Genomic DNA, 10480 nt, shown 5'->3' with positions numbered 1-10480 from the left:
TCAGCACTGGAAAAAAGGTCGTTTCTGATATTGCTAGTACTACAATGAAGGTCACGTCTGATACTGTCAGCACTGGAACCAAGATACTGTCTGATATTGTCAGTACTGGCAGCAAAATAGCTTCTGATACTGTCAGCACTGGAAAAAAGGTCGTTTCTGATATTGCTAGTACTACAATGAAGGTCACGTCTGATATTGTCAGCACTGGAACCATGATTTGGTTTATGATTATGGATAGGCTATGATAATGATAGCTACAAGAGTTCATTCAGACCCATATACGGTGTTAAAAATATGCAATCTACTATTTATTTATTTATATTATCTTATTTTTTTTTAACACTCTTCTTGGTGTCACGGCCTCGGCCCTAGGTGGGCTTCTAGGAACTCAACCGCTTGTGCTTAACTCTTGGGCCATAAAAAGACCAGAATATCATGTACGCCGTACTTGATACGTCCATCCTCTTATATAGCAGAGCTCCATAGAGTGCCAAGCCGTCATACTTGGGCACTTTTGCTCTATAACTACGTAGGTCTGATCGTCATCTTTCCTTAAGGATTATTTCCTAAACTCTCCAAGAAAAGTCCAGCTTCAGAAACTGATTCAAAATCCTACTAACCAACAACTACCCGAGTGCCAAATACAACTATCTCAGTATTTAGATGGTATATACTGTTTAGCTGCGCAAGCTCATGCATAACTGAATATTAAAGGTAATATCAAAATGAAAGCTATTCTACAAAACTATTTTATATAAGAGTTGAAGCTAATGCTCAGGAAACTTGCGAAGGATTTAGGTGTCATAACAAGTAAGCAGCTTTATAGACTGTATATACATAGTTTGATCCTCACTCATTCACTGCATGACCATACACTAGTTGGTATATATGAAATTCAGATAGCTTGTGGAAATAGAAATCTTGTATATCAAGATTTCGCATTTTTACTTTTTGTTAGGCTTTCTTTTTCGTCCATTCTGCTGAGGAAAGGATTCTCTTTATACTCAAAGGCGATACTAAAATACCGAATTTATTGTATAGAATGACTACCATCTCATTAAGACATAGTCCGGGCTTTTCCGCAAAGTAATCGAAAAGAGCTTCAAGCATTGGTGGAGTTATACTGCGTGGTTGACCTCCACAATTAACTGGCGGGCTTTTGCTGCCAAAGGCTGTTGATCAGGTTGGTCTGGGGAATGTGGGGGATGAGAGACGACGGGATATTTTGTTACAGTACCATACACAAATGTCTGAGTACGTTTTGTTCGGCTCTGTAATATTCTGAGATCTAAAATATATTTATGTTTATCCCCTAGCCAAATATAGGCTCGTGCGTGATTTGGTGCCTTCGCATTGGGGTTTGGAAATAAAGGTGTTCTTGCGGGGGCGGAAGGAGGTTTTGACCCAGCCGTACAACTCCTGTTGGACCGACAGTGCTGCATATTTTCTTTGCTGCCGATCCGAAGAATGTACCTCCATCAAGCCGCTACTATCCGAGAGCCAACCGCCCGCGCTCCTCCATGCTTTTTTTCGTTTCAGCATGAGTGCCCCGAAATCGGATATATGGATAGTTTTGCTTTCAGATATAAAAGCGTGAGATTTTCAGTCGACCGTACTTTCCTCCAGCACCAATTCATTTCGTCGTTGAATCTCCGATATCGTCCTTTCAATAAATAGATCCGAACATGTCTAAAGCAATTGTCAATATCAATCCATACCCCTTCCATTTTGACACCAGCAAGGACTTGGTGACTGAGAGGGGTGGCCAAACACGAAACCTCACACTTACCGTCCCCAATTGCCGCGGCCGAATCCCTTCGCTTCAAGCCTCTCGCCTTCGTAGCATGGTCCAGGAGGCCCATAGCGATCCTAGCAAGATTCTGGCTCATGTATGCAGTTACGATGCCTTGAGCTCCAAGCTTGTAGAGGAGGCTGGTTTTCCAATCGTGTTCCTGGCGGGATACCCCATGTCGTCCTCCCTGGCACTTCCAGATACGGGATACATTGCGTTTCAGGAGGTGGCCGCAAAAATCCAGGAGACGGTTCGCGCGACGACCGTGCCCGTGCTAGCAGATGGTGACACCGGATATGGAGGACCGATGAACGTCCGTCGGACAGTGTCCGGGTATGTTTGATCTGTCGGCTTAAATAATCCCTATGATGCTGAATCGCTCTATGTCCAGATTCGCACAGGCTGGTGCCGCTGGAATTATGATTGAAGATCAGACGTGGCCAAAGCGTGAGTTGGCCCTCGATAGTCCTAAATGTGTTGTCCGCTAACTTCAGCCAGGATGTGGCCATACAAAAGGCAAAAGCGTGGTATCTCGGAGCGAAGCCTACGCTCGATGGCAGGCCGCAGTCGACGCCCGGAACGAAGGACTAGATATTTGGATCATGGCTCGGACGGATAGTCTTATCCATGGCTACGAAGAAGCACTCGAACGGGCGCGAGAGGCGATTCGAATCGGCGTCGACTGTGTATTCGTTGAAGCTCTACCAGACCGAGAGACTATGGAGCGGCTGAGACATGACCTTGAATTCCCCGTATTCGCCAATATCATTGAAGGGGGCAAGACTGAAAACCTGTCTGCCAAGGACCTGGCTACGTTAGGATACTCTGCCGTGGCCTATCCGTGGACGTTGGTGGCCGCCAAATTGAAGAGCATCAGGGAGACTCTCGAGGCTATTAAGGGTTCATTTCTTGTCGGTCGTCCCCCCACCGTTCTGTCTTATCAGGAAGTGTGCGAAGGGGTCGGATTCAATACGTACTATGAGCTGGAGGAACGGTATCAATATGAAGGGTCTACTACCGGTAGTAAGGGGTACCAGTGGTCTTAATTTAAGTGTTTTTCAAGTGCATAATCTAAATAAGTTTCTGTCTGTTATGAAATTAATTGGGAACTCTAGTCCATGTCTAAAGCAATGAAAGTTTCGTAGTGTTGATATTGGATGCGAGGAACAGAAACCTCAGTAATGGCTAACGAATACGATATATCATGACAAGATATTTGCCCGACCATTTTGTTGAAAGCATTTGGTAAAGGAATGCACACCACCCATTCCAGAGATATGAACATTTGGAATTCCGTTGCCCCCCATCTCCTATGATATTGTCACAAGCAGTCCTGATCTAAATGCCAGCGTAGGTCAGGACATTCCACATTAGCCACTCATATCCAAAGCACAAAGAGATGTTGGCAAGTATTTTTTGGGTGCAGGTAGCCATTTGGCTATTCTACCAAGTTTTAAACAGTTCCTGTGCTTCCTTATCGCCTAGTATCCTTCCATTGTTTTGGGTACATGCCGCTCCAAGCTCCTCTGTCGTCTTCGAGGAATACAGAAGGTACCCCTTGCCGTTGTTTAGCTCAAACCCGTCGGTGGGATCGCTGTCGAGGCTTCGGCTAAACGTGGAACAATCGTTAATATTGGAATTGGCGAGACAATAGATCCTGTCGTCATCGCTCGGACCGATAGAGACGAGGCATTCTGCAGCTACCAAAGAAGCTGAAGCTATGAGGGATAGGATGAGAAATGAATGAGAACGCATGTTGCGCAATGTATCTTGAGTAGATGTATATGGTGATATTGTAAGATAGGAACCCGGGAAATGGGAGTGGTAAGCGAGACTCTGTAGGAATGGAAAGAAATAACGGGTGATGAAAAGACGGATAGGCTTGAACTCGAGCTGGATGTTTTATATACAGTGAATTCCGGATATGTAAGGGGCATCTTCCGGATTCCCTGCTCCCAGAAGGTATGCGTTGGCTGTCCCTCGTCGTGGTAACACGTTACTACCTCGGTAGGTGCCCGGTTGCATTGGAAGACAACCTGTTTAGTCGTAAATGTGTACATTACCGTTTGTGGCACATCAGACGCCAATCCAAAGCAGTCACTCCCAAACATCTTCCTGAATATGACGAAGTCGTATCAACCTTTCAATAGCTCTGCTACCACCAAGCAAGGTTGCAAGAACAGATTTCACCGCATTGGCCATATTAATACTGCCGCAAATATACACGGTGCCTTTGGTATGGACTAGCCTTTCTATGGCTTCTGTATGTTCAAGTAATTTGTGTTGCACATAGACCTTTTTGCCGTTCGGCTGACGCGAGAACGCAATGTGCACCTTCAGCAACCCTTGGCTCTCTGCATCTGACCAAAAATCAGAATAAAGGTTGTCGCCCAAAGAGCAGCACCCGTAAAGAAGTAACATATTTCCCACTAAGTTGCCTTGCCTTGCAAGAATCAATCGCTCCTGGACAAATCCTCGGAAGGGCGCAATGCCGCTTCCAGCGGCTATCATGAGGACGGGCTTCTGCACATCCGCCGGCAGCTTGAAATTTGACCTTATAATATGAGCAAAAATTTTATAGTCACTTAGGACACACCGCGGGCCATCGAAATTGTATGGGGACCCTGGTGTAGTCGCTATGTTGTATTGGTTTTTCTTCCCGTGCAGCTGGTCTATGTACCCCGTCGCCAGGCCAACAAATGGCCGACCCGTCTGAGGAATATGTATTTCAACAACACCAACAGTGATGGCCAAGGAATCTGGATCTTCAAGGGGCGAAGATGCGATGGAGAAATATCGGGGACGAAGTCGGGCCATTATCTGAAGGAAGCCTGAAAAGACATCTTCGTGCCATTTCGCGCCTGGGGCAGCACGTTGCATGAGTTGGCCACAGGTAAGGAACTGGCTAGATACTTCAGATCGACCGTCATCATCGTATCGACAGTGATCTAAGAATTTTTTTGCACTAATATTCGGGCTATTTGACGCCAGAAAATCTAGCATCTCAGCGCTGACAGGGCCGCATATATCGAGATGGTATTGGAGGAGAGCTGCCCTGCTGGTAGGTGTGGGTATGGAGAGAGTGGTGTCTTCGTCGTTACCGGACTTTCGAGGTTTGATCTCAACGATGTCTTTTAGGGTTCTGTCGTCCCATCCAAAAAGGTCGGCCAGCAGAGACACTTCATTGTTCGGGTTGATAGGCCATATGGCAACATAATCACCTGTCTCATATTTGATCCTCTGGCTGCCGATCCTTGCACTCAGGTCAACATGCAAATATCTGTGTTTAGACCAATTTGCCACTGAATTAGACCTTGAAAGCTGCATAGAACGGCTAACTCGCAGAAACTGTTGCTGACCATTGATAGCTGATGTCTCAGCAGCGTGATTCACGATCTTTGTACTCAGCCGACCGTCTTCAAGACTAACGAAGTCATATAATGGCCATTTATTAACTGCGATCTCTTTAGAACTGAAGCGCTCGGTCAATTCTTTTAGAATGCCTATCTTCCAGTGGAACCAATCATGGTCAGAACGGTCAACCTCATCCATCTTTCCCACTGGAGCGATTCGCTGCGCACCAGAAAGAGCAAGCACTTCATCAAGGAATTCGACAAATCCATTGTAGAACTGATACCTGGAACTGCCCAACCCGAAGCAGAAATAATTAAGACGCGATAGTAATTGGTTCTGTTTCTTGTCCTTCAAGATGCGGAGGTATTCGTATAAGCCAGTGGCATTGTCCGTTGGGCCACCTTCTCCGTAAGTTGATAGCACAAATCCTACCAATCGTCCATCACTTAGCTTGTCGAGCTGGTAAAAGTCGAAAAGCTCCAAGTCGGCTGCCATTGCGGGTAGATTAAAACGCGTCGTGCACTCTCGGACAAGGCTCTTAGCCAAACGCTCGGCTTTACCACTTTGGGAACCCCAAAATATGATGATGCTTTTATCAAGCTCATCCATACGGTCATTTATGTTCCGAGGATGAGGCCTCGATGGTGCATTGGCGATGTGTTTGTATCCCTCGTGCTGGAGCTGAGGAGACGTGAAGAAAAGGTGGAATCCTTTTTGGGGTTTTGCCCAAAGAACACCTTGAGTTGCCCATAATGAAAAGATCAACGCAAGAAGAGAAGTCACAAGTAGATCATCTAGTTCTAGTATGATATCTTTGTCTTTCAAGTTTGAGCAGTCGTATCCGCTGTGAGTAGCATTTATTCTGGGGAATCGAGTGCGGAGGAGATTTTGTAGAGTACGAAGATATAGACACATTGTGAAATTAACTCTGCCTGGTTTATGGAATGAGAGGGCAAGCTGGGAGAATGCTTGATTTCTCTATATTATGTCCTTCAGACACTTATAACTCGGTCTCAATATTAGTGCGAAGACTGTAGAATGGAACCTGTGCTACCAAGTCGAACATTCCCCCATCACCAACTGGTCCGACTGGCTAGGACGCGGGAAGTTACCTTAAGAGGAAATTATTCGGCGAATCACCAGAGATCGCGCAGATCCAACTCAATTTGTGGTTGGTGGCGATCATCAGGGTGCTACCGATCTCTCTCCCTTCGGAATGACACGTTTGTATCACTTTTTCCCAGCCAGATATGTTGAAGCAGATACCAGCACCTATAGTAGAGCATTTACGTCACAGGGCAAACTTTCGCCGAGGATGGGCAGAATTCCTATGACGGTTCAAGGATGATTGAGCTTTGCCGAGGAACACTCCATGTTTGAGATCGTTGCCACAGGAAGGCTGTGAGCTATGCTATCGTCGTTAATTGCCCTGGCTGAAGATATATGTAGGAGCGATGAAGCATCCCCATGGATGCACCGTCATAGTTCGTGAGGATTACCTCCATCTGCCAGCACAATGTACGGGCTCATCTTTTGCGAAGTCATCGCTATCATAATCTTTTTGAGACTGTTTCTGTTTCCGATATTCATCTATTTTCAGGACACTAAAAAGCTTCGTCGGTTTCCAAGTGTGGGTTTTGCGGCGCTCACCAATCTCTGGGCGGTTGTTCATCAGTATCGCCATACTCGTACTGTTATTATCCATAATGCCCACAAACGTCACGGAGACATTGTGCGTGTCGGGCCAGCCCATGTCAGCTTCAGCACTATCCAAGCGATCAAAGACATTTATGGACATGGTTCTCCTGCCACCAAAGATACATTCTACAACGCCTTCAACTCGACGCACCTAAACGTTTCAGACTCACGAGACCGGCAAATCCATAGTGCAAAGCGTCGTCGATTCGCGCAGACTTTTGCACAAAAAAGTGTGGTAGAACTAGAGAATATGCTGCAACCCCACCTACTGAACATGATCGGATATATCGATGCGCGCTTGGCGGGTCCTGGAGAACCCCGCGTACTAGATCTGAAATTTGTGAGCCTGGCAACACTGTACGATTCAAACTGCGCAGCTCTTTTCAGTCAGAATCCACGATTTCTAGAGCGGGGTACGCTTATTGCCCCAGCCGAGACTATTGGGGGCAACACATACGAGGCCAACTTATATCAGGGAATGGTCCAATCAGCGTATGCTGTTGTCATGGTCGGATGGGCTTCCCAAGCCATGAAATGGGTCAAGCCGCTGACCTGGTGGCATCAAGGTTGGAAGGGTGGAGGCGAAGTTCGCGATATCACCATCCGTCTCCTCCGAAGACGGTTTGCAGAAGATGTCGAGCGCATCAAACTGCGGAAGAGACCGCTCAACGACCTTGTATCTACCTTATTATGGGATAAAAATGGAGATGCACGCTGTCTAGAGTTTGGTGAGATCCTGAGCGAATCGGTTAATCTCATCGGGGCCACCGAAAATACTGAGATCGCGTTGACGAACACTATCTATTTTCTTGCAAGTTATCCACACGTTACAGAGAGGCTACGTGAAGAGCTTCAGAGAGCATTGCCGGGCTTCAAGCAGGGGGTGCCGCCCTACAGTGCCATTAAAGACGTCCCCTACCTCCGAGCTTGTATTGACGAAAGCTTGCGGCTCCGACCATCTCTTGAGGCAGGTCTACCCCGCGTCATTCCCAAAGGTGGACTCTACGTGTCGGGTGAATGGCTAGAAGAAGGGACGACGGCTTCGGTTTCAACTCGTACAATTCATCGTGACCCAAGCATTTTTGGGGAGAGACCGGATGAATTCATTCCAGAGCGCTGGCTCCATCAAGACAGCACAAAGATGCAGAGAGGCTATCTAGCATTCACGCAAGGTGGTCGTGGCTGTATTGGCAGAAATATCGCAATCTTTGAGATGCAACTTATCATTGCGACCTTGTTTTGGAGATATGATATTAACGTTCTATACCCTGGCTGGGAGCTTGGCATCAAGGAGGGGCTGAGTGCTCATACTTTAGAATTGCCGGTTAAGGTTACTCCCAGACAAGTGTACTAAGAACGTGCTAAATTTTATCTGCCAGTAATCTCATTTTATAACTTGGCATAGATCATTATATCCGGCAGAGCGATGTGCCACTCGTCCGGACTACCGTCGACTATTGCACCACTGAACAGGCCAGGGAGGTTTCCGTGGAGAGTCACCCTCATGGACCCTATCGTGTCAAGTACACTGCAGAAGAGCTCATAGCACCACAGGACTGTGAGAATTTTTTAAATTATTACCAATGTACTCTCAAGATCAGGAAAGTCCTGTAGGATTAGGTTTCTGGCGATTCTTCGATACTGTTTATCCAGGGTTGCACCGATGTCGTCCATGATTCCTCAAGGCGTGTGCAATCAACTCCACTTGGCCACTTAGTATTTTGACTGAATTCCGTCAAAAATTCGAGTAAGCATTTTTGCTCTGCTCGACCAGAAAGAAACCGTCCACACCACGCCATCAAATGGCTACCATTAAGGTTTGTTCCCACGTTGGTCGTATTTGATATGCAGAGGCCACATAGTAAGCGAGTAGGGGCAACAATTGCCGCCTGATAAGTCAATAGATAATTAATCAAGCAGATACATGGGAAGAGGGAGAGCATAAAGGTCACGTCTGGTCAACGTACTTCAATATAACGGTGGATACTGTGTAGGCTCTGGCTTGCTCTGATGTCGGGATAATGCACAGCTAACAATACTTTCGCAGTATAATAGAACTGCCAAGCAACCACTACAGAAAATCAGGAGGCTGATAGCGGAGACAAAATCGGAAATAATTCTTACCATGCCATGGTGTGAAGACTCGAATATCCGGAAAGGGCTGTGCGTCACGCTCACAGGCACACCAAGGTTGGAATGAGGGAGGGAGATGCGCTTTCCAGTTATCAATTAGGATATTTAATTTTCTCGATCGGTCCGTAGGACGCTGTTGCGTTTGCGTTTGGCCCCAACATAGGGAACTGACTTGAACCAGGAGATAAGTTATTCGATTTGTCCACACTCCGTCATCCGGGGCTGGTGTTGTCATATCATCATCATGAAGGCTGAGATGGCTCAGTTCAAATGGACACGGTCGCTCTTGGAGAAATGATATACGGATACTCTCTCTCATGTAGGTCCAGAAACAAGAAATTGCAAGGTTAGACTCCGTAGGGGACCAATCTGTTCCATCCAAAAAGAGTGACGCCGCACCCCGCAGATGCCGTTGAGCGTCGCTGCTGAGCTCGAGAAATTGCTCTGACATCCGCAGGATAACAACTGTAGCTAGGAGAGCTTCATTGGAAGAGTTTGCGCTTTCAGATGAAAGTAAAGGGATCATCAAGCTAACCACTTGATCACTGTAGTCCTGTTCGACTTTCTTGTCAATCATTCCAAGCAAGTACATGAGATTAGATGCACAGGAAAGACAAGCAGTAAGGAGAAGAGAATTTCTAAGCGCAAGTCGAGGTACATAAGATTGGAAGTACCCCCCCGGAGAGCCAATGTCAATCTATGGAGATTCTTTCTGTTAGCTTTATCGTCTTTTGCCGGTCGTCAGATGCACTATAAAGGGTATCACACACCCACTTTCCAGCATGTTCCACATAGAAAGCAAAGACCCTACAGTCCAGCTCCTTAGTCAGAGTGCGTGGAGGTTCAGGGGGCGCACGAAAAGATGTCTCTTGTGGGAAGAATCCCGCGGTCACGCTGGATTGGGATAAATCGACAGAGGATAGCGACCCTCTGATACCGTAGGGGGAGTCAGCTGGTATTACGCCAACTGTGGATAAAGCGAGCGTAGAGACCGGAGGTTGTGGTAGTATCGTTTGCCTCGGCCCTGACGCGAGGCTGGTTTTTGGTGATGACGTTATAGAGCACGGTTGGGAGGTTCTCCGCACTGGGGCCTCTGTAGTATGTGCTGTGCTCGAGAATCTAGGGATATCAGCCCGAATATCACTGTGCAGGTGACCTGCATGACCTCGAAAAACACATCTAGCGTCCGATAGAGCTTCCAGGTCATCTTCGTTTGCCAAATCAATCTCTGGAGGGCTCTTCTCTGAGCTAGCAGCGTTGTTTCTCGCCAGAGCTGACGAATAGCGGCTCTGTCGAAACCTTAGATGCCTCGAAGCATACTCGCAAATCGCCGGATATTTTAGACTCCGGCAGCTGCTGCAAGTAGGTTTAGCCTTGTCGCATTTCACATGCCTCTCTTGGCATCGCAGACATCGGGGGGATCGTTTGCGTGTGGACATGGCAGATTGGAAGGCTATTACCAGCAAAGTGAAGCAAAGAAGAAGTGAAGATGTGGAAGGGTGA

At 46.9% G+C, this 10480-nt stretch overlaps 3 protein-coding genes across 3 annotated transcripts; 2 read left to right on the top strand and 1 right to left on the bottom strand.

The window, feature by feature from the left end:
- Positions 1-1685: 1685 nt before the first annotated feature.
- On the top strand, positions 1686-2838 carry BDV59DRAFT_207237 (isocitrate lyase/PEP mutase family protein; the record flags this gene model as incomplete). Its single annotated transcript, XM_073694959.1, has 3 exons — positions 1686-2125; positions 2184-2239; positions 2291-2838. The coding sequence occupies 3 exons, from the start codon at positions 1686-1688 to the stop codon at positions 2836-2838; spliced, it is 1044 nt and encodes a 347-aa protein (XP_073548990.1).
- A 3691-nt stretch (positions 2839-6529) lies between these two features.
- Positions 6530-8198, top strand: BDV59DRAFT_207235 (cytochrome P450; the record flags this gene model as incomplete). Its single annotated transcript, XM_073694958.1, has 1 exon — positions 6530-8198. Exon 1 carries the CDS (start codon positions 6663-6665, stop codon positions 8196-8198), a length of 1536 nt encoding a protein of 511 aa, XP_073548989.1. The 5' UTR covers positions 6530-6662.
- A 204-nt stretch (positions 8199-8402) lies between these two features.
- BDV59DRAFT_16099 (Zn(II)2Cys6 transcription factor) lies at positions 8403-10461 on the bottom strand. The gene is made up of 4 exons (XM_073687558.1): positions 9748-10461; positions 8969-9674; positions 8812-8915; positions 8403-8733 (listed from the first exon to the last, which is right to left on the bottom strand). Exons 1-4 carry the CDS (start codon positions 10414-10416, stop codon positions 8461-8463), a joined length of 1752 nt encoding a protein of 583 aa, XP_073548988.1. The 5' UTR covers positions 10417-10461; the 3' UTR covers positions 8403-8460.
- Between the last annotated feature and the right edge of the window lie 19 nt (positions 10462-10480).

Source organism: Aspergillus ambiguus (assembly GCF_047715705.1).
Source record: "Aspergillus ambiguus strain CBS 117.58 unplaced genomic scaffold BDV59scaffold_11, whole genome shotgun sequence".
Lineage (NCBI taxonomy): Eukaryota > Fungi > Ascomycota > Eurotiomycetes > Eurotiales > Aspergillaceae > Aspergillus > Aspergillus ambiguus.
Note: the sequence above shows the minus strand (reverse complement) of the source record. Positions and strands in the feature narration are given on the sequence as shown.

Coding starts and splice junctions, on each gene's coding strand:
- BDV59DRAFT_16099 (XM_073687558.1), bottom strand. CDS start 10,416: ATGTCCACACGCAAACGATCCCCCCGATGTCTGCGATGCCAAGAGAGG. Junction 9,675..9,747: donor TGGAACATGCTGGAAAGTGG/GTGTGTGATACC, acceptor GAATCTCCATAG/ATTGACATTGGCTCTCCGGG. Junction 8,734..8,811: donor GTATCCACCGTTATATTGAA/GTACGTTGACCA, acceptor TTGACTTATCAG/GCGGCAATTGTTGCCCCTAC.